The sequence below is a fragment of the Phaenicophaeus curvirostris genome, chromosome 14, assembly GCF_032191515.1.
Source record: "Phaenicophaeus curvirostris isolate KB17595 chromosome 14, BPBGC_Pcur_1.0, whole genome shotgun sequence".
Lineage (NCBI taxonomy): Eukaryota > Metazoa > Chordata > Aves > Cuculiformes > Cuculidae > Phaenicophaeus > Phaenicophaeus curvirostris.
Genome location: NC_091405.1, coordinates 13,504,995 through 13,532,454, shown reverse-complemented (window position 1 = coordinate 13,532,454; position 27,460 = coordinate 13,504,995). Strand labels below are relative to the sequence as shown.

At 41.7% G+C, this 27,460-nt stretch overlaps 1 protein-coding gene across 5 annotated transcripts in view; it reads left to right on the top strand.

Annotated features, from left to right (window-relative positions):
- The window catches only part of ZNF423 (zinc finger protein 423), a 225,529-nt gene that overhangs the window by 103,999 nt on the left and 94,070 nt on the right, over positions 1–27,460 (top strand). For 4 of the 5 annotated variants that reach the window (XR_011338470.1, XM_069868639.1, XM_069868640.1 and 1 more), the window contains one exon: positions 23,602–26,825. Coding sequence is in view for 4 of the 5 variants with exons in the window: in XM_069868639.1 (XP_069724740.1) it covers positions 23,602–26,825 (3,224 nt within the window). In the remaining variant the exon portion in view is untranslated. Of the gene's footprint in view, positions 1–21,725; positions 21,757–23,601; positions 26,826–27,460 lie in introns of those variants that run through there. The other variant, XM_069868643.1, reaches the window with a different exon arrangement.

Genomic DNA, 27,460 nt, shown 5'->3' with positions numbered 1-27,460 from the left:
GTCCATTACAGCTCTCAAATTATGAGGTTTCTAGTCCTTCCCATTGGAAACAGCTCTTTTCTAACGTTTATTGCAGATATCTTCCTGGTGTCAAACGTAAAATTTTGTTTTCAGATCTCTTCCTGCCCTTCCCAACGTGCTCAGTGAAATGTGGTGAGAGTGTTTACAGTACGTGAACCCCTTGTAAGCAGTTCCTGCACCCTCCTTAGCTGTTCTTTAACAAAGACACATATAATTAGACCTTTTAACCTTTCCTCATAAATCAGTCCATCCAGCCCATTAATCATTTCTGTTGCCCTCTTTTGAATTCTTACCAATTTGTCATTGTCCTGTGGCTGGGGACAGACAGCTCAGTTCCTACAGCCCTGCATAGAGGTTCATTACCAGCCTGCTGCACCCAGGGCCTGGATTTATTTATCTTGTCCTTCTTTCCCTTTGGTTCACTCCCAGCCAGAATGTATCTCGTACCCGCTCTGCATAATCACTTCTTTAAAACATTTATGGAGACAATTTGCAGTCCCCTGGACCCTCTGTCTTTCTCAGATGCCGAGCTAACAGAGGTTGAAAGGGAAAAGGATTGAATGTGACACTTTGCTACCCTTCCTCCCTTCCCCTGCTCCCCACCCCAAAATAACACGACTCTTCGTTTGGTGCATATAGTCTTACTAAATGTGAGGAAAGACGTATCATTAGAGTGAAAAAAAGATGCTGAAAATATAATTGCCTAATTGTGAATCCTAAGTAGTGCAGGCAGCAGGGGCAGCCCTAACTGGAAGAAATCAGAGGGTCACTAATTCACACTGCCAACATCCTAATTAGCTGTGCAAATGTAATGTTTATATTGTTGGGGATGGATTACAATATCCATTGTAAAATGGAGAGAAATAAATGAATTGTGTCAGTGGAGCTGTGTAGAAAACACTCCTGCCGCCCCATTAAGCCATGAGAAGTAGCTTAGCTACTAAAAAAAGTTTGTTTTCAGGCTGATGTGCAAGTCTAATTGGGTTTCCAAAGAAAGGAACATGTTTTAATTATTAATTAGAAATCAGAGGAGTAAAAGAGTGGAAATCTACTTCAGCTGGAGGTTTTGCTCAATGCTGGATTTCTCCTTAATAAGCTGAAACATTCCAGGCCTGCCTTAGTTAGCGGTTGGGTGCAGTGGCTTTACTCGGGGGGTAGACATCTTAATGCTCATGTAATTATCATGTAATTATTTTGTAATGTGGGATCAAAATTTTGCATAGATGGCATTCTTTCACTGAACTTGAAAAATAAAAAAAGTTGTGTTCATTAATGCAGTGATTAATTTTGTTTTAGAAAGAAGGGTTCCCTCATGCCCCTCCCTCTCTCTTTAACGCACAAATATTTTGAAACAAGTGACTTCAAGATAAATAAAATTATTGAATTTAGATTTTTGTTGAATATTTATCAGAAGGTAGTGCTGCCTTTCAACAGAAGTGTCAAGTGGGTTGCAATTAACATCAAAGCTGATAGGTACAAATAAGTGATGATCGTGTCTGCTAACACAGGGCACAGAGGTTTGTAAAGGGGGATTGTTGTGGAAGTCTCTTTCTCTCTGTGAATTTTCCTCCCTGTTGCCGTTGAACTGCTGGAATCAAAGTTGTTAAAAACTGATAGACTTTGTCAGAAGCTGTTAAGTGGATTATGGCCCATAATAATAAATATTCCCGACAGAGTGACAGGGTATGTTCTAATGAACAGAGAGCGCAGAGCTGCCTCTTTGGACTTGTGCTTTCTAATATCTAGAAATATGTGTGAGCAGAGTTACACTCCTGTTTACAACTGCAGACAGCTTGTCTGCACAGATGAAAATGTTATCGTGCGAGTGCTGTAGCTGTTACTTCTGGAAATCACTGACAGCCTGGATCCAAGCCGAATCACAGGTTAAACCTGAGAAATTATAGAACATACCGAGGGCTGTTGGCTCTTGAGTTGCCAGATGTTTGCAGATGCATGTGCATCTTAAGGGGAACTGCCCGTTAAATGTCTCAGCTTTAATAGGAAAAGGGGACAGGAAAGAAGAGCACTATGACTCCATATGGCTCCCTTAGTGCAGCAGTAAATCCTTGTGTTAGTGGGGTGCAACTGTGAGGAAATACAGAGCTGTCTTGATGTTGCCGTTTCATTGTAAAAAACCCATGGCTGAGGTGGGGAAGATATAGCTAATGTGAAATGGATGGCTTCCTTTGGGGTTATAGCTTGCATTAATTCTTAGATGTGGCATTATGATAAACAAAATGTCTGACTTAACAGAACAACCTTTAAGAAAATGACAATTGGCCTTTTTCATGTGTCTACTGAAACTATTATGTTTGAAAATGTTTAGTTTCGATTCACATAAGAAGTTAAATACACTTATTGTGGGCCACTGAGCACCTGTTTCTGCCTGTAAGACTCAAAATATCTTTTTGCAAAACCTTGTGTGAAAAAAAAGTGGGAAAAATAGTTTTTTAGTTTTTCATTATCAAATAGCTGCACTGTACTGTCCTACCTCTTCTACAGAGTTTGTTTACATGCTGGTTAGTCATGAAAGATATGATAATATAAATATCAAGAGGGACACAATGATTTGTGCTGCTCTCAAGAGCTAATTCCACTGGTGTGGTTTATAAGGTGGGCCTGTTCCACACCCTTCCCCGCCTGTTTGCAAGCGAAGTTTTCCCTGTTATCGTAAAGGAAACCACCTTCATGACATGTATTGTCCCTGCAGATGTAAGGTGAAGCTTCATGCTGCAACAGAAGTAATATGTAATTAAAAATAACAAAAAAAAAGTGATTAAAAAATCAAAAGAAAACCTTCACTTTCAAGGGGCCGTGTGTTGGTAAAAGTGTTGCCCGGTTGAATCATATGGATGGGTGGAAGGTGGGATCTCCTATACATACTCATGTTGGGAAGAGGCCATAATAATTCATGCCTTGACATATTATTACCATGTTTCCTTTTGATCATCCACAAGGTTCTGTCATATCCTGCAAACTAAGTGTGTTCTGTTTAGAGTTCAAAAGCAAGTGGGTTCTTGACTGAAATAAGGTCAGCTTCTACCAGTCGTGTTTGTTGTCTTGGTCAGATGATGGAGTCAATGATCCTGTCCCCTCCCTTGTATTACTGGAAGTTGGAAAATATTTACGAGTATTGTTTTAAGTGTTTTTTGCAGTGTCTGGCAAATGCTTCATGTCAAAACATTCATTTTTTCCAAGTGTTCATTGGTCACATTAAGAAGGCTAAGCACACCATTAGTCCAAAAAGTCCGTTTTGATTTAAAGAGCCAAATTAGTCTTTTATTTTATGGAGGCCACTTTACCTTTTGTGAAAAAGGAAGCACAGATGAAGTGCTTCTGTGGAGCAATATAATAGATATGTATGAGAAATTGTGGATAGTCTTTAATTAACTTCAGCAGCTTCATGGAAACCTTGCAAAATGGTTTTAGGCTGCAATTAGTACAAGAATTCATACTGGTATATTAAAAAGGGACATCACAAAGCCTGATGTGTGAGTATGTGGGTCTGTGTGATGGGGCCACTGGCTCTTTGACTTCTCCAGATGTCTTGAATATATGTTTTCCTGTTGTGCACCCTGGCACAGCTTTACAGAAGAGCAGATCTTCTTCAACAGACTATCAACAATGATTCAGATCGCTGGATGCTCTGTGGCACCACAGATAGTACTTGCCTCACCTGTCTTAAGAGCTGAAGCAATCCCTGTAGCTAGGTTTGGCAAGCAGCTCAGCCAAGCCACGAGCCTGGTGTGATCAGCACTGTTCAGCAGAGGTACTGTTTTTAGCTTGGTAGTTTCTTCATCCACTGCAACTTCAGAAAGCTCATCTGTTGTAGGGGAAGGATGCGATCAGCAGCAGTGGCATGTGCCTAGCACTGCTGTGTGATTTGCAGGGGTACTTGAGAGATGCCTGAAGGATGTTTTTGTTGTCATTTTCAGTAATCAACTCTTATTGATTTCTCCGAGGCATCAAAGTTCTTTTACAGGAAAAAAGTATGGAGTTTTCTCTTTCATTGATGGATTTTTGATTCCTAAAAATTGCAGCAGCTTAGAAGCCTTATGGAGTTTTGGTCCCCAGTGCTTCAGCACTCATAGAAATACGTCTTTCTAACAGTCTGGCTAGTGTTTCACATGGTGCATTTGCTGATGTACACTTTTCCTTTCTAAGCTATCTGGAACAACTTGCTGCTCCCTTCTTCCATGAAAAATACTACCTGTCTCAAGTCACCCCTTAGCACAGGTGAACCTCAAGACAGCTGAGATAACATGCATATCTAACTGGCATGCAGGCAGCAGTGATGTTGAGAGCTTCATGATGGTAACCAGAGCATCCAGTTTGGGAGTGCAGTAGCATGCTGTTTGCAAGTCCTTGAGTTTCGCATTACCGGTAGAAATGTTTTTAGTGGAATATATACTCTTATGCAAGCAATAACTTCAGGCCCACCAACGCATAGGTACAGATCTAGGTATTTCTTTGTCTTTCTTATTTGGAGGGGCTTTTGCAGTCTTCTGCACTGTGGTGGGTTAACCTCAGCTGGCTGCCAGACACCCACCCAGCTGCTCTCTCTCTCCCCCTCCTCAACAGGACAGGCAGAGAATATGAGATGAAAAAGTTCGTGAGTCGAGATAAAGGTAGGGAGATTGCTTAGCAATTACCATCATGGGTAAAACAGACTTGACCTGGGGAAAACTAAATTAATTTTAATTTATGCCACAGGAGAGCTGGGAAATGAGGGATTATGGTCAGTCCAGTGATGGTCAATCAGTGGCACGTCTGTTGTGGAGCAGGCTGTGTCCTGCACAGGGCAACCCCTGACCTCTTCTCACAGAAGCACCCCGAGTAGCCCCCTGCTACCAAAGCCCTGGATGCATACACCCAATGCATACACACATTTCCATCGTGTGCTGTGCCGTGGGGGCCCTGACCAGCCTGACCCCTGGCCTCCTAGCAGATGTCTCCAACTTTTCTTGCCTGCTGTCACGGTAAGTAGGTGATGGGCTCTCACCCGAATGTTGATTGTGGAGGGCTCCCTTTGATGTTTTATTTTGGCTTCTCACCAGGGGGTCTGATTTTTAAAGCACTGGGGCAGCGATCAGATGATGATGATGATTATTGTTATTACTATCCCTGCTTCAGATTTCAGTGTTTTGCAGATGTTATGTTTCCTGTGCTCAGGCTGGGTAGCTAGTTAGTAAAATGTCCCTAAGAAGGATGTGCCACCAGATGCAAGATCTGTTTCTGCCATGCTGGGAGGGATAACAGGCAGACTGCAGAAAGTTGCCTGACTGTTCAGATGTTAAGGTCACAAACTATGCCTCCTCTTCACTGCTTTCTTAAGTTAGCCATCCCAGAGCACTATTCGGAAACAATACACTTGGTGGGTCAAGAAAAGCCTTCCTTGATTTTGTTCTGGATACCTAGTAATGCGTGTTATAGTGTGGGGCTATGTGTGCAGTGTAGTAAAACTGAGTCTGGAATGAATACCTGCCTGGAGTTTTCTGTGCGCTTAGGCAGAGAATTCAGCTTTATCAGTTATTCTAAGTATTTGTGCTTACCTCTTCAGAACAAGGACCATTCAAATTTATGGACTGCCTAATTTATTAATCTGAGCAAAAAGAAGACAAAAAACATATCTGATTCATTGAATATCCTAACTTTTGTCGGATCAGGAAGATGAATAAAAGTGCTGAACACTTGCCTGGAATAGAATTTGGAAATTCTCAATTACTCTGTGTACTGTAACGTTTTGAAACTATGCTTGAGCGTAAATGTATTTTGATGGCCCTGTTTGCTTTAAATGGCAGAAACAGCGAATATAAAATAGAATATATTAGCAGTTTGCTGACTTAAAAGATGATATTTATTGTGACACAGAAAGAGTTAATTCTAGACTTTTAGCTCTGAGCTTAGTTTATTGAGCTTCTGGATACACGTGTTAATTTTCTCAGATGAGGGATAATGGATGTCACTTGAGAAAACAATACTGATTTGGGTTTTTTTCATAGTTTGTGGGTTTATGTCCCACATGGTATAGAAGCAAGCTCTGGGAGATTGCCTGAAATATGCCTGGCCTCTCAGCTGCACTAAAAATAATTCCTGCTTCCCTTATTTCTAAAAGTAATTCTGAGATGCTGCAAACCTTATCAGCTCCTTGTTTAGAAAAAAGATTTATCTTCAACTTTCAAATAGCAATAAGGGAATGGTCTTCAGGGGTGACTGATTTATTTCTAAAACAGTCCTTTGTAAGAATGTACTCTGTTTTGGAGGTTTTTGTTTCGTTTCATTGCTTTTGTTGCGAAGTGTTCCTGGTTGGGTGACCTTCTGCCTTTGAGAGCAGCAGTTCACATTGGATTTTGGCAAAATTGGTTTGATCGTCCCTGCTTTACTAAGCACTAGCACCTAGATGACAGTAATTCACCCTCTAATATCCCCCCAAAATCTATTTATGCAGAACTTGACATGATTTGCAGTCTCTGTAAAGGAGGAACATAGGACTTAAGCAGTGCCTAGAATTAATTTTCTGACCTCCATTTCAGTTATTGGTTGAAGTATTATGCTCTTCAGACAACTGAACTGTTCTTGCTATAACCTGGAACTTAGCACCTTATAAAAGAGATGTGCTATCAATTCTGTGGCATTCATGCATCTCCCTCATAATGTAAAGGGGGAAAAATTGCAAAGGAAATTGCTGCCCGGCATCGGAGAGTGTAAGGCTGCCAGTAAAATTGATCTTAGTAGTGATAATACTCCAATTTAGGCCAGCATAATCACAATCTTTTTATTAATATTGGCTCTTATCATCCATTTTAACTCTAACACATTGCCTGTGAATGTCACCAAGCATCCTGAAGTCAGAATACTGGCTTGAAATTTGTGATCAACAAACCTACATACAGGTTCAGAGGCTTTATATTTATTTGTTTCCAAAAAACGCTGGCAACCAGTAGTTTTCAGAGAGATTTTATTTCCAACACGTATTTTAGAGAAATATGTGAATGGAAAATTTTGTTTGCACGAATTCAGATAACATCTGCATTAATATGGTATATAGTAAGGATCATTAATGTTCAGAGTATATTATCAGGTGTTCTCTAATGCACTTTTGATGAGCTCTAATGATGCTTGCTGTAGTGTTTTTTCATCTTTTCTCTCCCTCCCCCCTTTTTTTTCTCCTTGGTGGTAATAATGACTTAACTCAGGTGGTAGACTCTATCCAGAATGTGCCCAAGGGAAATATTATTCCCTGGTACCAGCAAACATCACATATAGTCATTGAGTTCACTGTGGTAGTTTACCCAGGAGAGGATATCTTGGCTCTCCCCATGGGTGTCTGGACCTGCCCCCCATTTACAGTCTAGTAATTTGGCTTTGGAAGGAAATGGAGAAATGGCAGAAACAAACAAGATGAAAAACTTTAATGAAGGGGAAGGAAATAAGCCAGTAATGCATGATAACTTTTAAAATTAGAAAATAACTTGTCATAATATAAGATCCTGGAAAATGTTTGGATCATTTGAAGATGATTAGTAAGGGGCACAGTGCAGTTCAAAATGGCAAGGCTGAGAACATGCAAGGATAGAGATTTTTCTCTTTGGATATCCTGGGTTACAGTTCAAATCATAGAATCATAGAATAACCAGGTTGGAAGAGACCCACCGGATCATCGAGTCCAACCATTCCTATCAAACACTAAACCATGCCCCTTAGCACCTTGTCCACCTGTGCCTTAAACACCTCCAGGGAAGGTGACTCAATGGTTTGATTGTGATTCATGCTAGAAAACACTTTTGGTTTTTGGAAATAACTGATTTGTCCTTGGCATTTGTCTTTTTAGCTCTCTTATTATCCACTGCTGTCAGTCAGGAAAATTATTTTAAAAGCCATAGCTTCATGGTCCTTTTTAAGCCATCCAGCTGCTCAGGAAAGCAAACTTTAAAGTAAGCATTGCAGATAGAGTGTAGCTTCGTTGAGTAACAATGCCATATAAAAGAGCAAAAGTGAAAATAGAGGCAACAGTGAAAGAAAAACATTACAAATACCTTCAGCTGAGCAAGTTCTTTGTAGTAGTGAGTTTGCAGAGTGTCAGGTATCGCTCACTGTGTGCCGATTTTACTGGTAGTAGCCAGTGCCGGCACTGCAAGCAAGAGTAAACCATGTTGTTTAAAAGATGGTCTCTTGTAAGTTTACCCAGGCTTATAAGCACATGGGAAGAAGGGGGTTCTTTGTTTTCTTATTTTTTCCAAATCTTTGTTTCACTGTTTGTAGAAGAATTCAAAAGTAAAGTGTTAGGGATGAAAATGATGCTGTTAGGTTACTTTTGGCTACACTGCATTGAAAGCTATACTTTGCAAATGTAATCTGTAACAACAAATGGTGTACAAAGGGAAGGGAGTCAGTCCTGTTGTTGCACGCAGTGTTTTCTGCTTTCTGTACAAAAGCTTGTTTAAATCATTTGGTGCCCTCTCCATTTCAATGTCTTTTCCCAGGCAGCAGTCAAACACGTGCCTCTGTTGTCCGAGGGCTGGGCTCGTGGCATGGGGAGACATTTCTTAGCAAAAGGTGCTGCTAGCAGGAAGGCTCAAGCGGGGCTTCCCCACCAGTATCCATTTTGTCTAAGACAGATTTTCTTTGAGATGGTTTCCAGTTCCTGAAAGCACTTGGCACCATCTCTTATCTGCTCACATCTGCTGCAGGAGCTCCCTTAATTTTCTCCCAAGGATGGGGCAAGACTGGAAGGACACAGCGCGAGTCTCCTAAAATGGAAATGAAAAACCTAAGTGATATCTGGCCTGAAACTGTTTTAGATTTCTCTTGGAAAAAAAAGAGGCTTTTTAGTGGTCTTTTACTTCTGGGAGCATGATTTCCCTCCCCAGCGAGATGCATTTTGTGTCAGCTGTTTCTATATTAAAAAAAGTCTCCTGAAATAACTGCTTTTGGCTTGTCAGCATCTGGCAGTCCTCTCCTCCTGAAGCAGGCAACCCCAAGGTTCCACGAGCACGAAGGACCTCATCTCATCTCGCCCCAGCAGAGAGGGGGTGCCCAGCCCAGCTGGGGTCACAGGTGGGGCAGCCCAAATGAATTGTGCTGCGGTTGCTTCTGATGTGCCTGGCTCATGCACACACACCCTGATTAAATTTCTGTTCTTGTCAGCCCATTAAACCTCCCAAAGTGATTCGTCCTCCCTAGAGAATCAAGGGAGAGGGGGTGGAAAGGTAAAAGGAGAAAGAAGGAGGAAAATAAAGAAGGGCTGGTTGGGGGAGAGCATGAACCAAAAATGAATAAAACAGAGCTGCTGAATCCAATAGCCAAGTATTACATTATAGACTCCCAGTTTGGATATAAACAAAATGTTTCCTTAGAGCAGAACCACATCCAAAAGTTAGAAAAACTGTTTTCCAGAGCTGAAACAGCCACATTCTGTCCTGCCTCAGGAGTGGGAGAAGGCGGCTTACCCCTTGCACCCCTCGGCTGACCCTCACCCTGTCTCCTCACACTCGCGAGCACCTCAGCCCTCAGTTTGCACTGCAACCAGACAATGAGATGGTTTTGAGGGGCTGCTTATGTTTCATTGCTGGATCCCTGGGTGATTTCTGCTGCTTGGGGCAGGCAGCTGGCTGTCCTGGCTCTTGCAGAAGTTGTGCGTCTCACTGCTGCCTAGTCCTTCCCTTCTGCAAGCCACGACTGTGGGTGCTGCTGTAGCCAGAGTGACTGGAAGAGCCCAACCCCTCACATCGATACAGGAGACATTTTCTGCCACTTGCCTTGTTTCTGCTGGCTACCCTGAGCTCAGCTACCTGCCTCCATCTGTCCAACCCTTTGGCTGATTTCCTTCACCTTCTCATAGCACTGTGTTGACTTTCCATGCATATTGATGGCCCATCTCAATTTAATGTGACCTAGAGTGACCAGCCAGCTTGTCGATATGTTATTCAACATTGCTAAATTTTATGGTTTTTGCAAGCTGGTGGTACAACTCACGTGGTGAGTTTTGTGATGGTGCTGTGTGACAGTGAGCACTCTGTACCAGCTTCCCCCAACATCCCTTTAAAGGGGTCAGGGACAGAGCAGAGCAAGGCTGGGTGTCTTGGTGGTTTTCAGGTCAACCAGGTTCTTGGGTTTGAGGAGTCCGCATCTCTTAAAGTAAGATTCAACTAAATGAAAAGCTTTTTCTAATGAAACAACAACAACAAAAGAAAAAAACATGCCAAAAGAGCATGAATGTTGTCACCAAAGTTAATAAAACTAAGGAAATTAATACTTATAGTTGACCTCCAATACCTAGGCACAGTGGGGTGTAGCAAGGAAGTAGTTAGAAAGGCACCATGGTGAGCCTTAGCACTGAATTACCTTATTTTTATTAACTTTCTGACAACCTCAGTGAATTTCCTTTCTTTTTATGAAGTGATTAATAAAGCTAATCAGATCGTGTAATTAAAATATATAATTACACAATCTCAGAGTTTTTCATGATTACTGTACATGGTAAATATTTTTACCTGATAATACTTTGGGCAAAAATTTGGACAGGAATTTGTGTAGGATTGTTAGGAGGTGTCTGCTTTCCAGTGTTTGCTATGAAAGCCTCTGTAATGACATTAGGTAGATAGCAAAACTCTAAAATAATGACTCATTTGTCTTTTTTTAATGATTTTGTAGGCATTGGGCGGCTGTCACATGTTGCCGTGGTGTGTTTCTGTGCATTTGCAATGGCTCTTTCCTTTATGCTTACACCTCTGCTTTGTATTTTGTTAGGCACCACCCACTGGAAAACAGGTGTTTTGATACAAAACAGTACAGTAAGAAGGAAGATCAGATCAGATCCAGTATGTTAATTCCAGCCAAAGAAATAAGTGAAGATGGAGTAACTCTTAAGCTTGTGTAGACTAACTTCAGGGTACACATGATGTTGGAGACTTCCTGATGGCAGGTAGCTGGAAGGTCTGGGGCTATGGTTATGTTCATGGGAAATCCAAAGATACAAGGTATGATAATGCTAAATAAAGGCAAAATTGATTAAAAAAGAAAAAATCTGATGTGACTTTAATGATCCACTCCTAGGAATCCAGGACCCCAAGCTCTAAAGTGAGTAGTTTGAAACTGTACAGTTACTGCTGTATATCTATCTAATATTTGCTGCTCAGAAAATTAGTTTTATACACAGATACTCCATGACTGAGGTGGAATTTCCATTTTTCAACAGAAGATGTTGAACTGCTATCTTAAATGCAGAGAGACAATTCAGTCTTGATGTGGAACCAAGGCTGGTTCTTCCGTAGCTCTTGATACTCATACTTGTGCTGAACTGAGTATGTGATGGAGGAAGTAGAACTCAGTAGAACTACTTATTGCTAAAGATGTGAGAGAGCAGTTACTGATTTTTCATTCAAACCATTCATTTCCCCATTTTTGCTTGTTTTTGCAAGGGTGGAATGGGCTAAAGGTCCTATTTCAGACAGCAGTCCAGGTTATCTGTGGCCAGGAAACGGTTTGAAAATTTTTGCCTTATGGGCCAGGACTAAAATGAATAATAGAAAACCCTTCACAAAACAGAGCAAATAATATGTGACTTTCATCTGAAGTGTCTTGTTCTGTCACTCTCCTATGGGAAGCACCAGAGTTGCCCAGTCTGTGGTTCTTCCTGGGCAGGAAGCTGTGGGTCTGGGAAAGGGGCATGACAAAACCAAATGGATTCCAGGGAAGGTGCAAGGGGTTTTTGATATTTAGGAGTGTTTTGGATGGTAGGGTTTTTGTAAGTGAAGCTGGTCTCAGCTTTAAAATGCTATATTGTTTATGAAAACAGTGATTTTTTATTTCCTCTCAGAATCTAAGTTGCTCACTCAGTTATGACCAGCTTGTTGATAACATTTCTTCTTTTGGACAGTCAGTGTGTAAGCTTATGCGGGTTTAAGTCACTCTTTATGACAGTAGAGATGAGGTGGAGTTTCTTGCAGGTATCTGCCAGTTGCATTCCAGTAGTAAGTTTTGGTAACCATGCTCTGCCTCACTGTGCATGGGATTTCTGGGCGTGTGAGATCTAGGTGTAGGTACAAAACCTTTTCACATCCGGAGAAAACCAACAAAAGAATGATTAATTTACCTTTGAAGGGAAGGAGAGGCATGTGTTTCCAGCCGTTGCTTTAATGGAAATAGTTCCTTGAACAGGCCTGGTTCAGGAGGTGCATATGTGTCTGTCAAACCCTGATGCTTGTCTTCCCTGAGAGTTAGTTGTTTGTTTGTTTTCTTTTGTGTTTTACTTTTACTGTTTTGGTTTTTGACAATTTTTTCCTCTGCAGGAAAGTGCCCCTACCTTAAACACCCACCTCCAGCTTTCACACGCTTTTGATTTAGTGGACTCCTCTACAGAAAGCCAAATGCTTTCTGGACCTGTAGTATCAAGATGTGTTTTTCTAGGGTAAATTCAATCTCACTCCCCACCACCTCCTCATTTCTTTTACTGAGTTGTTTAGTCTAATAACATTCCCAGATACTTTTTTTGTAAGTATAGCCAGTTCTCATTATGTGGGTAGAGTTAGAGAGAAAGCCTTTATTTCATTTAATTCTCTGATATTGGTGCCAATATCTGTGTGAGACTGCTCTGAAATGGAAGGAGTGCTATTTGGGAAAAACAGTGGGGAAAGAGGTATTTGTTTGCAAGTGCCAAGATGTTTGCTGTCCCTCCTTCTCTTCAGGGATAAATTGAGATGATTCAATGTACGCTCCAACCCTAATTTTAATCCCATTTAAACAAATAATTGTGCCCCGCACCTTTCCTCATTAGAAATTCACTCTCTCATGTATCTATGGCCAAGGCACAGAGGCAGTTGCTAACTAGAATAAATCATACAATTCACACTTGTGGGAGGAAAAAACCAACCACACATGTGCAGCCAGAAGGAAACCTACGTGGCCGGTTAAAGTAGAGCTATCTTTATACAGACAATCAGTGTCCAAGACTGTATCAAACAGTTCAGGAGGAAGATGCCTTTGCTTTTAGGGAACTGTAAGGAACATGCCACCCTGTCCCAATATATGGACAAAGTGTGCTATGGGCTGCGGCTGGCAGCTCAGCTGCAGCTGGATGGGCTGTCATCTCCGGGTTGGATTCACTCGGGCTTCCCAGCTGTGCTCCCCCTGCCTGCCTGCCTGCCTGCACTGATGAGCATCCTCCCTATGGGAGGCTTTCTTCAGAGTGTGGTCGGTGCTGGCTGACATCCTGAGAAGCCCCTGAAGAATTCAGAGAGGCTTGAAAAGCCTCTCTGAAGACTGATACTGTAAGAGATATGGGGCACAACGGGGGCTGATTTCACCTTACTGCCTGGTGTCCGCAGGAGAGGGCTGCCTGGTGTGATGTGACCCCACAGTGCTGCAGAGCGGGCATTGCTGGGGTCATCCCTGCAGTCTGCATGGGCACTCAGCAAAGCTGGTGCAGGATCCCTCCTCAGGCCATGCCAACACGAGCCCGAGCCCTGGGAAGGTAGACCTTAACTGTCTCTGCAGCTCTTCCTTTGAAAACCTGAGAACATGTTCACACAATTTGTCATTGGGCTCTTCAGTCAAAAGGGCAAAGATGTATTGGAAGAAGAGAGCAGCTTTCAGAGGAAGGTTTTGTTGTGTGGTGCAGTGCGAGTCTTCAGATCATGGATGCCAGGTCACTGCCAGTTAAACTTAAAAGGTCTCTCATGTAGCACGCTTGTTGTAGGGGAACAGTGATGTACCAAGGAAGATTCTTACTGAGTGGCAATCACTTTTGTTTGCTTGCTCATTTGAAAGGCCATTTCTTGTTTAAAATGATGGATATGGTTAGTAAAAAAGAAGTAACATTACCATACAGCTTGGAATACACATCTCTCCTAGGCAAGCCCCACTGTTTGGCTTTCATCTTGCATAGCACAAAATCTATTGTTATTTTCTTTTTTCTTTCTGAGCCTTTCAGTTATTTTTGTGAGGTAATGATAAGTGGAGAACTTCTTCCCACCTCTGTTTAATGCAGTTCCCTTCAGACCTGTCACAAACGTGGTAAGATTCATGACTGGTATTTATCTAAATGATACTTGGGAATGTGCTTCAGATTCAGCAGTGTGCTTTTACATTGGCGGGTGTTCTTTTTTCAATTTAAATAATTTTTTTTTTAAATTGTTCACTATAGCAACCAGGAGTCCTGACTAACTGTCCTTTGCCATAATGCATACCATCCCCAAGGAATGGGAGATTTGCTTAGCTGGGGCAAACCCTGACTCCAGTCTTGGGTCAGGTAGAGCTGATGGCTTCACTAGCTCCAGGGAGAACTGCTAGGGTACTTGGGACACACAAAGTCCTCCAACACTAGGCGAGTGAAGGCCTTGAGGAGCTGCTAGATGCTTGACAGCTAGGATAGTTGCAAGTGCAGCTTCATTTCCATTCAGGGTATTTGCATGAAATTTGACTGTGAATTCATGAAAGGTACAGCAAATAAGTGCACCTTTCTGAAAATACCTCTATGTAGGATTGGCTGTATTTCATATGTATGTCATTTGAGTTTTCAGAAGTGTTGTAACTGCTGTTCCTATTGATTTCAATAGGATTGATGTGAATACATAACATGTTTGAAAGTCAGACCAATAACGCATATGCATAGGTATAAAAAAAGTTACTTGATACTGTCACATGTAATTTATTGATTTGTCTTCACTGGTTCTTTCAAGGCAGCATAAAATCTAGATGATGTTTTTTTTACTGTTTGTTTATTGCTGAGTAATTTCAGCCAACATGTGTTTTTCAGCATTAGGTCTGTTCATCATGAACGTCAACCCATCAAATGTGTAAGTGCGTCACAGTTTTCCCGCTTAGATCAAAATGAGAGTCTGCAACAGCCTACCCTTTCTAACTTAACAAGCTGGTTTTATTTTCCCCCACGACTTGCTCAAATAATATGACCAGCTTTAAATTCCTCAGGCTGGAAAGCTTGGCAGTAAAGTCCTGTGCAGAGCTGAGGTTTGAAACATGAGGTTGTTCTTGGGTTTGGAACATGGTAATTGACATCTCTTCTGCTGAGCACTGATGGAAAGTACTCATTTAGGAGCAAAAGTTTGTTCTTGGGAAAGTACTTTTCATATGTTAAAGACTGGGACTGCAAAACAATTTTCCTAGAGGTCGGGTTACTGTGTGGCATTGGTTGAAGATCTCATTGTAGAAAGCCATCCTAGCAATCCAATCACTTTGGGTGACCTCAGCCAGAAGAGACAAAAAAGTTGTGGTATTTGGTCCCAGTTTTCTCCATTCTTAGTGGTTCTTTTGTCTGAGAGTTGGCACATGGCCTAAAAGTTGAGAGCGTGTTCTGCAGAAATGGAATCACCACTCTAACATCGTCTACCAGCACAGAGGTAGATACGTGTTTGTCTTAGCAGAATCAGCGGCTTATGGGAGAGGTCTTGACAAAAACTCTCTTTGCCGTGGTTTGCCACCACCCTGGTTTTAAAGGCACTTGCTCTTCCAGACTGGTGCCCACACCATCAAACTGAGCTCTGACTTGATTGTGCACAAGCTGAGTATCCTGTGGGAGAGTGCTGCCTGTCCTTGTCGGTGCTGGCTTCCAGGGCTCCCTGCTCACCGTGCAGGATGTGACCCTTTAATGAATTTCATGAATGAGCTAAATGGATTGTAATTGATGACTTAATCTTCACTTGAAAGTACAATTCTGAAACATGAAAATGAGCACAGTAAGCATTAAATTAAATCACACTGATCTGGTCAGTTCATGGAGAAAAGTCTATCTGTCTTTAATTTCAGCTTCTGTATTCATTGAGTTTCTCCAAACAGCAGCTAGTTTGTATTTCTGATGCCTGGTTATGGGTGTGAACTGAGGAAAAGAACATGAGCCAAGTCTGTCCAACCGCATATGCCTGAGGGTACCCAGCAAAGCAGCCTGAGAACAGGTGCCTGCTGTATGTATTTAAGAGCTGCTCAATCAGATGGGAAGGAGGAAATAATAAATCTAGGAAATCAATCTCATGCATTTCATCCTACCAGAAAGGCTCTTCCACTGGCTGCATATTCATGAGTGGTTCAGAGTGTCAGTGCTGTATGGGAAGTGCCCTCCTTGCTAACAGAAAGAAAATATATATATGAGGAAGGGAAAACATCTTTATATATAGACGAAAAAAAAAGGACTTTCCTGGCATATCACAGAGGTTGATGCTCTCGCACATCCACCCTGGGCTGCATCTTTGGCTCTGCAAAGGGCCAGGGCTGGCCCCAGTCCTGCTGCGACAAGGGCAGGCTCTGCAAATCTGCCATGGAGTCTGTTCAAAATGTTGTAACCACCCCGCTTGTATCCTTAGACTTAGATAAAAAATGAAGCAGACAAAGCTCTTAACCGCTGTGTGTTGTCTCTTTGTTTTGTATAATCAAGTGTTGAAATAATGATAAATGTTGACATCAAGTAGCAAGAAGTGCAGAATATAATTGTGTGAGTGAAAGGCCAATAGGGTCATATGAAGTTTGTGCTCTGGCTAATGTAATATGAAGAAATATTAGTAACAATTAGCATAAGTATTACCATTTATTATAACTAATTTTATAACTAATTATTGTAAGTAATAATTATTCTACTAGGATTATTTTCCTAAGGGCTTTGTCATTCCTTATGTTTGAAAGTGGTACATGTCATAGCTGAAATTCTAATTTTGTACTGTCCTCTCAGTGTGATTATTGCATCCGTGGAGTGTGCGTGTGACCCTGTATAAAGTTTTGGGTTTTTACATCTGTCTTACAAGGTGCCTTCTTGCTAAATGCTCTGTTGATATCTAAGCAGACAAGAATGGCACAGGACCCTCTAGGTAGCAGGGTAAGAACAAGCAGCAAGCTATTAAGATCTTTCTGTTAATTCATTGATGATTTTGCTGGTATCATCTTCTAAACACCTTTAATGAAGACTAAATGTGCATTTGGACATTTCTGAAGAGCAAATTGCTAAGCAAAATATATGTATAATCCTAACATTTCAGTAGAAATAGGGTGGGTTATTATTGATTCACAGAGCACGACAAAACATCACTGCATGAATTAGCAAACAGCTGTTTCTAATTTGAGTTTAGAACTGTACACAGAGGAACTTGTTTTAGTGTTCACTCCTTTCATTTATAATGAATTTTAATCACCGCTACAGGTGAGAAAAATGTAGAAACAAGCTTGTATCTTGTGGAAGAAACAAAGGAGAGACAGATGCTAACAGATTTACAGTCTGTGATAAAAGGAATGTTTTGGTATACTTTACATGTAATTAGAGTGCAGCTGTTTTCAGTCCCAAGTCCACGATGCACAGCAGAATATAGTATCTGCTGCTTTTCCAAAGGGAGTAAAGAAAAACAGTGATTCAACTCTGAAAGCATTTAGTTGATTCCTAGATCTAACATAAAACTTTCTCCTCCAACCCTTATTATGCCGTTTATTGAAGTGTGAAAGAACTTACTTAATGATACATTAATTTTTTGTTACCAGCAAAATACAGACTGTTTGATATGAAAAAAAAAAACATTAAAAATAGCTTTCTGATTTTATCGTTTGTGTAGAATTGCATATCATCCTACCAATGGTCATTACTGAGTCTTGATATTTCTGCTAATGGGAGACTAGGGCTCAGGCATGTGTTACTCTGGCTTAACAAGTTTCTGTGTATCAATTAAGCTTCAATAGACATCTTTGTGTGTGCTTTTAACTTGCAGTGTAAAAAAGACTAATTAGATGTATTTTTGATCACTACAGGAAGATTTAAACAAAAACAGTGAGGTGTAAACTGTCTATGTGTAACAGTTTATCTGTGGCAGACATCCCTGCAAGTTTGAGATTCTGCACTACATCTTGTGCTGATTTTGTATTCTAAATGCCAAGTTACTCTCTGCATGAGAAGAAAAATTAGATTATATATACATGCCATTGAGCCAGACGGCTTGCTTTCTTTTTTAAAAACTTCACTTAAAAAAGAATTGCAGTGCAAAGCTGAGAATCTGGAAAAAGAGTCACTAACTGTTGGTAAATTACTCCAACAAAAATGCTTACCCCATAAACATATAATTAGGTATAACTGCATTTTTCTCAAGTCATGGATAATCATGAAAGCATTGCCTGTGGTGCCACTTAGATTAGCACCTCTTAGTTTTTTAATGCAATTTTAGGTTTATTTTGAACATTTTATATATGTTTAGATATATATATTTTAAAAAGGCATGATGCCTTAAAATAAAAAACTGTGAAGCCTGTTCTGTGAAGAAGCTGATGTTGCTGAAGACTGGAGCTGTATAAAGAGCTCTTCAGAGTGGCCTGAACTTCCCAGGGCCCATCCTTTGTGCCACAGCTGAGGGTGGGTAGACCACTTCTGAGGCACGGTTGTATGATATTTTTTGTAGAGATAATTATAAACAAGTTTTAGAACTCTTTTTTCCATTGTTTAGTGTCTTGAGTGCACATTACTGCTGGCTTTCAGTCACTGCCCAGCAGTTATGGTGCCATGCAGAGGTAGGTGCGGTGTCAGCATAAAAAGTCTTTTATTGCCACAAGAGCTGGTAGTTTGCAGTCCACTGTTGCTGTCTGTGACACAAAAAACATTCAATGATGCTAATATATGCATAGAAAATTGAGTTTGGAGTAGTAATGATATATTTTATTATTTTTTTGTTACAACTGTGTGGGAAATGTGCAGGAAAATGGAGCTAAACACTCCCAAAAAATTGGAGGTAAAAAGCTGTCACAGTGCCCTAAAAATATTGAAACTCAAAACATTTGCGATGCAAACTTGATTTGCATTATTTCACACGAATGCTGCAGTGTAAATGAGCAGCGTATGCTATGTAAGGGTCTTAGTATAATCCATTGTAATGATCTATCCTTGGCTTTAATACACAGTGCAGCAATGCAAAATTTGCTGTAACCAGTACTGAGGATTTCTCCATCCTCAGCCTCTGTGTTGTATTCTCATACTTAAACATTTGTGATAATAATAATTATTGAAATTGATAGCATTTCTATCGGGCCTTCCATCTGAGGATGTCTTGGGGTTTCACAGCTATACAGAAGTAAGCCCTACAATTTGCTCTTGAGGAGCAGATGTTTTTTTTCTATTATGGAGATGAGGAACTAAAATGCAGTTCAGAAGCATGTCTTATGATGCCAAGCTTGTTTTCTAAGTAATTTAGTTTTTCGGGTGCTAAAATTCCATCAACTCTTAACAGACTAATGTGAGTTGAGTGCTTTGACCATTTTAAACTTGTGTCCCATAGAGAAGCTTGGAGAGAATCAGGGTTCTGAACTTAAACAGCAATCCTTTCCTCAACAACTGATTTTTTGGTTTTTGTTCTTGTTAATTTAACTATTCCTCTTGTATACTAGCTCTGTGCTAGAGGAATAAACCTAACAGAAGAAAAGTACCGCCCAAATCCAGCTTTCTTGGTTTATTGTCCTGTGTGGAGATGTTTTCTGTAGTCTGGAGGAGAGTCTCAAGGTTGTCTCTTCGGCTGAACCCTGTATATTTTGTTGGTGCCTGGGCAGGTTGCGCAGCCTCTTTTGAGCTCTGTGGTGCTCAGTCTGTGCTGCTGTTTGCACCCAAACCAGCTGGAATAAGCTGGCCTCCCATACCTTGCATGTTGCAATGTGCCTGCTCTGTGTGGGGATGTATGGAGACCTTGTGGAAGAGACCTTGGACCCTCCACGCGTAGGGGAGACAGAGTAGGGAGGTCAGTCACAGGAGGGGAAGCCAGTGTTACTCTGCATTGATAAGTAAGAAGGTTTAGACAAGCACAAACTTAAGGTCTGGGCCATCAATTAAGGTCTCTGTGCACACTGGGGGTTAGCCTAGGTTTCCGCAGCCTCTGCGCAGCTGACCCCTGGGCTGGGACCACCTGGGTTACTGGGTAGCTGAGCAAGTCTGTCCCTCTGCAACCACTTCAAATGTGGCTTAGCAAAAAGTCTTTCGTTGTTGTAGCTTCATGAGACTGTTCCTGAACTTTGCTTATGTTATCGGGAATTAAACAGAGAACGAAGTATGATTTATACTGCAGTTTGGCCAAATTGCTCTTATTAGAAGGCAAAATACTTTTATTGAATGCATTGAGGCTGGAATTAGCTCCTCAGTGATGATGATAAATGCTTGCAGTTCTGTAAACGTGCTGAACATTAAGTTGCTAAATTACTGTACCATTTTGAGATTGATTATCAAGTTTGGCCCTTTAAACTTCATGATCCACACATGTATCCTGAGGACTACTGACATCTTGAAGCTTCCTTAATGCTCTTTCTTCCCTAATTAAACTTTTTATTGAATTTTCTTACCTTTTTAGTACTTGTTTTGATTCTCGTATGTGCAAATGACAAAAGCCTAGCACCAGCCATGTGATTCTCTTATTTTAGAACAGTCCCACTTTGCAGGATTAGCCATTTTTAATGGCTTTAATCTCCTTTTTGAAAGTGATTTTTCTCATTCTGCTACATTCCTTTGATTGCATTAATATAGAGTTATTATTCTAACCATCATTGCCAGACGTGTCAGACTACATCTAAAATATATCTTCTCACTAAAATATTGCTCTGGTAAAATACCTTAAGAATTTCCTTCTCAGTCCATTATAGGTCTTTTCTTCAATTTAATATGGCAATTTAAAATTAACAGGGCTATTTTTCATTCCGTAAAGAGATTAATGATAATGAGTTTCCCCTAATTTCTTCAGTTTAGCCCTTTAGTAATTTAGTATCTTGTTTGTAAGGAAGTCAAGGTAGGTTGCTTCTGGGGGTTAAAGTTTCCTAATTCTTTTCAACTGTTAAGTAAAAAGAACCCAGAAGTTAAATATGAAAATTGGTGAAAGGTCTAAATGAAGGTAACAAAAGGAGACAATGTTTGCTTTCAACTGTCCTATGTAAATGCTTCCATTTTTATTACAAACCCAGCGTTTCAATCTGCAAAATGTTAATTTTTTTGAATCCGGATTATATTCACACAGCAATGTCATTGTGCATCACTCACAAAGTGATACCAGCTTTCTTTGATTTTGTTTTCTGAATAGCCTGATATGTTTGAAGAGCAGCAGCTGGAGGGGAACTGGCCCTGTTTAAATGTTAGAGTGTATTTTGAGGTAGATTGGTTTGTTTCAGAGGAAAAAGAGACCTTCTGAAAGATTTGTTCGATTTGCATGATGAGCCAACGTAATAGTTGGCATCAGGGCATATGGATATAACGAAGTTAAAGCAGTTGGCCCAGCCTGTGTTACCTCTGGGTTTGACCCATTGCATCTGCAGTTTCAACGCTGAACAATGAAGCTTTCTTCACTGGAGCCGGTGTAAGTGCTCTTTCTCCCTGGTACAGTCCTTCCTCCATGTGCCACTGCCCAGCACGAGGCACAAGCAATCTGGCTGCAAAAGGGAAGATATTTAAAATATGTATATTTTTATAATAGCTTATGGAAAGTAGGCATTTGCAATTATTTTAATTAGAGCCGGTGAGACAGCGAATAACGCAGTGGCGGTGTGCTTATTTTCCTGTTGTCGTTCTTTTTTTGCCCCGGTAGACAGCAGTAGCAGTAGCAAATGCAACATGTGCTGCCCTAATTCAGGTCTAGCATCCCCCTCTTGCTCCCCTTTGTCTCCTTTCCCCTGGAGGAGCCCAGCTGGCGAGAGGAGGGAATTAGCCAACCCTGAGCTACCGGCACCTCCCTGGGGCCCCTAATCCAGGCGCTGGCAGCCGGCTGCCGCCTTCCTTCCGAAGGCCCGTGGCCGCAGGTCTGTGGGGAGGGAGCCCCGGGTGCGGCTGGCGGCAGAAATGGGGAGATGGAGGCTCCCTGGGGCCCAGCGAAGCTGTGCCGGCAGCGGGGTGGGCAGCGGAGGTGGTTTAAATTGGGAACACGAGGCTTTGTTGCAGCTGCAGAGAGAGAGAGAGGCTGGTTCATGGTTGGGGGAATGAAGCCTGAGAAAAGTTAACGTAAAAATCAGGGACTCATCGCTTGTGTTTTTAGGTTTGGGCTCCACTAGAGGAGTTAGATGAGCACAGAGGACTTGAGCGTCCTAGAAGTGTGGGGGCTTGTTGAGAGCCGGGGTGCATTTTGGGAGCAGGAGGAAGCGCGTTGTCGGTTCCCAATGTCGCTCTGGAGCAGGAGGTTTAGTTAGACGGGGATACGGGCTCCCCGAGGAGCACGGGGCGAAAGGAGCGGGTGCCTGACCCCGCACGTTGTGGAAAACAGGCAGCCTCGTCGTGCCGGAAGAGTTGTTTGGTGTGTGATTATTTGGTTTAGTTTTTTCATGGTGGCTCCGCTCTCTCTTTTCCTGGGATGAAAAAGGAAGTCTGCCAAAGCAAACGGTGCCACAGGAGCTAGCTTCTTACGGTGGTGATATCCTCATTAGCTGAGCCGTTCTTTGAGAGCTTCTCCGCCGTACATGTGCTCTTCTCTGCTTGGTGACTCTGTAGTTGGCAGGCACAAGGAGTGCGCGTGTGGCAGCCTACACGCACAGTTGGGGATTTTTTTATTGGTTTGCTTTAGTAAGAGCCGAAGTAGGAACATTAAATGTTTTATAAAGACAACGTATCCGGAGTACTGGTTCTTTTTTTGACTCTCCAAATGTATATGTGGTCAGCGCGTTCCCTCGTTTACATGAATTTTAGTTTTGCTTCATTCCGTGGTTCAGTTTTATATTGGACTAGTGGCATTTTTACTTCACTCAACATCTCCACGTTTATTGGAATTAGGATATTTGAACTCACTCTATTCTGTTTCTTGTTAACAATTCTGTTTATGAAAGCTGCCAACATTTTATATATTTTTCCTAAAATGACAGTTTTGCTGCTGGAGTTGGTGCTGTGTATCTTTATAGTGATATCAAATTATAAAATATTTTCCAAAGCCTCATATTGAGCAAAGGAAATAGTTACTAAAACAGAGGCTGGGCCATTGTTAGTTTATCCTGAAGCTGATTCTTGTGTGATGTCTTTAACTCTCCAATGGTGATTTTCTGGGCTTTTTTAATTTGTTCGGTTTTCTACCATGCAGGCATCATTATCTTTCATATGATTGAATGTGGTAATGGTACAGATTTCTTCTCTGATTTTCTTGAGCTGTCTCAAATCTGATGCTTTTATTTCACCTAGGTGTTCAACTCTGCTTTTGAGCAGCCTTTCATTCTGTTACAGTTTTGAGACAGAACTGAAGGATTTTGTTTAATGGAGAGATTACTTAAAATCATCTTGATGTAGCATTTAAAAAGACCCACAAAATCACAGGTGATCACTTAACACTGTAGCTTTTCAACATGTTTGTATTGCTTCATTGCACATTGTGTTTTGCTTTATTTATTCATTGTTTATTGCTTTACAGTACAGTGAGCAGGTGTTAAACCTGCTAAAGGAAAATGCTTTTTATTAATATTATTTGTTGACATATTTGTGAATTATGTGTACAGATATATTTTTATTTCTCTTTCCCAATCCTCCTTTGAAACTGAAGAGATTTTTTTTTTAGTTGATTTTTTTTATGCTGTAGTAACAGAAGCCTATAGTGTTGTTGAGAGCTTTGTCCTTATTTCACAGATGCACTGGGAATTGTTTTTAATCTCCTTTCTGCTTTCCCATTACAGATGGTGATGACGACCCACAACTCTCTTGGGTGGCTTCATCTCCCTCCAGCAAAGATGTTGCATCACCCACTCAGATGATAGGAGATGGGTGTGATCTCGGCATCGGGGAGGAGGAAGGGGGGACTGGCCTGCCGTATCCCTGTCAGTTTTGTGATAAGTCCTTTATTCGCCTGAGCTACCTTAAAAGGCACGAGCAGATCCACAGTGACAAACTACCTTTCAAATGCACCTACTGTAGCCGGCTTTTTAAGCACAAGAGAAGTAGGGATCGTCACATAAAGCTTCACACAGGGGATAAGAAGTACCATTGCCATGAATGCGAGGCTGCGTTCTCTCGCAGCGACCATCTCAAAATTCACCTGAAAACCCACAGCTCCAGCAAACCGTTCAAGTGTACTGTGTGTAAACGTGGGTTTTCATCTACCAGCTCATTGCAGAGTCACATGCAAGCTCATAAAAAGAACAAGGAACATATGGCAAAGACTGAGAAAGAGGTGAAGAAGGATGATTTTATGTGTGATTACTGTGAAGAGACATTCAGTCAGACTGAAGATTTGGAGAAGCACGTAATGACACGCCACCCACAGCTTTCCGAGAAGGCAGATTTGCAGTGTATTCACTGCCCTGAAGTATTTGCAGATGAAAACTCGCTGCTCTCACACATTCATCAAGCCCATGCCAACAAAAAACACAAGTGCCCTATGTGCCCGGAGCAGTTTTCTTCAGTGGAGGAAGTCTATTGCCACTTGGACAGCCACAGGCAACCTGACTCCAGCAATCACAGCATCAGCCCTGACCCCGTCTTGGGCAGTGTGGCATCTATGAGCAGCGCAACACCTGACTCCAGCGCATCAGTGGAAAGAGGCTCCACCCCAGATTCGACCCTAAAGCCTTTGAGAGGACAAAAGAAAATGAGGTCTGTGGACAGAGAGGAAGGCCAGAACTGGTCCAAAGTTACTTACAGCTGCCCATACTGCTCGAAGCGTGACTTCAACAGCCTTGCTGTTCTGGAGATCCACCTGAAGACCATTCATGCGGACAAACCTCAGCAAAGCCACACGTGCCAGATATGCCTTGATTCCATGCCTACACTGTACAACTTGAATGAACACGTGAGAAAAGTCCATAAAAACCATGCCTATCCCATGATGCAATTTAGCAACATTTCTGCCTTTCACTGTAACTACTGCCCGGAGATGTTTGCAGATATCAATAGCTTACAAGAACACATCCGTATTACTCACTGTGGCCCAAATGCTACCCCTCAAGATGGCAACAATGCTTTCTTTTGTAACCAGTGCTCCATGGGCTTTCTGACCGAAGCAACCTTGACTGAGCATATTCAGCAAACTCACTGCAATGTAGGAAATTCAAAATTGGATTCCCCTGTCATTCAGCCAACACAGTCTTTTATGGAAGTCTATTCATGCCCTTATTGCACAAACTCCCCCATTTTTGGCTCCATCCTGAAGCTTACAAAGCATATTAAAGAAAACCACAAGAACATTCCTCTGGCACACAATAAGAAGTCAAAAGCAGAGCAGAGTCCAGTTTCTTCTGATGTTGAAGTCTCTTCCCCTAAAAGGCAACGGCTTTCTGCGAGCGTAAACTCAGTGTCTAATGGTGAATACCCATGTAATCAGTGTGATCTAAAGTTCTCAAATTTTGAAAGTTTTCAAACCCATTTAAAGTTGCATTTGGAGTTGCTGTTGAGGAAACAGTCTTGCCCTCAGTGTAAAGAAGACTTTGATTCCCAGGAGTCTCTTCTGCAACATCTCACCGTACATTACATGACAACTTCAACTCATTATGTATGTGAGAGCTGTGACAAACAGTTTTCTTCAGTGGATGATTTGCAGAAGCATTTGTTGGACATGCATACTTTTGTGTTGTATCACTGCACCCTTTGCCAAGAAGTTTTTGATTCCAAGGTATCTATCCAAGTACATCTGGCAGTCAAGCATAGTAATGAAAAGAAGATGTATCGTTGTACAGCCTGTAACTGGGATTTTAGGAAAGAGGTGGATCTCCAGATCCACGTGAAGCATAGTCACTTGGGGAATCCGTCAAAGTCTCACAAATGCATCTTCTGTGGTGAGACCTTTAGCACAGAGGTAGAACTGCAGTGCCACATCACAACCCACAGCAAAAAATACAACTGCAAGTTTTGTAGCAAAGCTTTTCATGCCATCATCTTGCTTGAAAAACACTTGCGGGAAAAACACTGTGTCTTTGATGCTAGTGCTGAGAACGGTACAGCTAATGGCATGACCCCAACAAATAAGAAAACAGAAGGAGCAGATATCCAGAACATGTTAATGAAGAATCCTGATACTTCCAACAGTCATGAAGCCAGTGAGGATGATGTAGATGCTTCTGAGCCCATGTATGGCTGTGACATTTGCGGGGCTGCCTACACTATGGAGGTCCTCTTGCAGAACCATCGTTTGAGAGATCATAACATCAGGCCTGGGGAGGACGACTGTTCTAGGAAGAAAGCAGAATTCATCAAAGGTAGCCACAAGTGTAATATCTGCTCAAGGACCTTTTTCTCAGAAAATGGCCTGAGAGAACACATGCAGACCCATCGAGGCCCAGCTAAGCACTACATGTGCCCCATCTGTGGGGAACGCTTCCCATCACTCCTGACCCTGACAGAGCACAAAGTCACTCACAGTAAGAGTTTGGATACAGGGACATGTCGGATCTGCAAAATGCCGCTGCAGAGCGAGGAGGAGTTTATTGAGCACTGCCAGATGCATCCAGATCTCAGAAACTCCCTCACTGGGTTTCGCTGTGTTGTCTGCATGCAGACGGTCACCTCCACCCTTGAGCTGAAAATTCATGGGACGTTCCATATGCAGAAGTTGGCAGGAAACTCTGCAACCTCATCACCTAACGGCCAGGCCTTGCAAAAACTCTACAAGTGTGCATTGTGCTTGAAGGAGTTCCGGAATAAGCAGGACTTGGTAAAGTTGGATGTGAATGGCCTTCCTTATGGCCTGTGTGCTGGGTGCATGACCAGGAGCACCAATGGACAGTCATCGGGCTTGACTCCACAGGAGGTGAACGAGAGACCATGCGGCAGTCTGAGGTGTCCAGAGTGTAGTGTTAAATTTGAAAGTGCTGAAGACCTGGAAAGCCACATTCAGGTAGACCACAGAGACCTGACACCTGAGACCAGTGGCCAAAGGAAAGGTACCCAGACATCCCCTGTTCCCAGAGTAAGTACAGCTGAACTTTAAAATGTGTGAGGAGGGAAATGTAGACCTTCAATGTGACTGAGAACTGATTTGATGTTATTTTTTTCAAACTGTTGCTTGATAAAATTACCTGTACTACTAAAAACCCAACAAAACAGGAGGAAAGATAGAGTAACGAACACAGAAAAATTAGATATTGCTCAGCCTTGCAGAGTCCTTGATTCATAGTGGCAGTGCTTCAGTTTTTTTTACTGTAAAACTGCTGTAGATTTCCTAACAGAAAACTGAGATGCTTGAACAATGGAGACTGAGTTTGAATTCTGATGCTACTGACCTGGCACATCTGGAAAAGCTGGAGCATTACCATGCAAAACAGAGATTTCAAATATTCAACCCAAAATCTAAATCTGATCTGTTGTACTTGAAGAATAAGGTTATTTCTTACCAAGATACTAAACATGAGCAGGAGGATAAAGGAACTTTTGACGAAAAATGCAGTGACTTCCACCCTACCCCTCAAATTCTCACCTAAAAAAAATTTCTGTGCTAAAGAGCTTGTCCTTATGCATGTCTGTCAAAGTGAACATTCTGAGGCTACCTGGGTGTCTGTGTGCATGTGTGTGTGTCTGTGCATGTGTGTGTGTCTGTGCATGTGT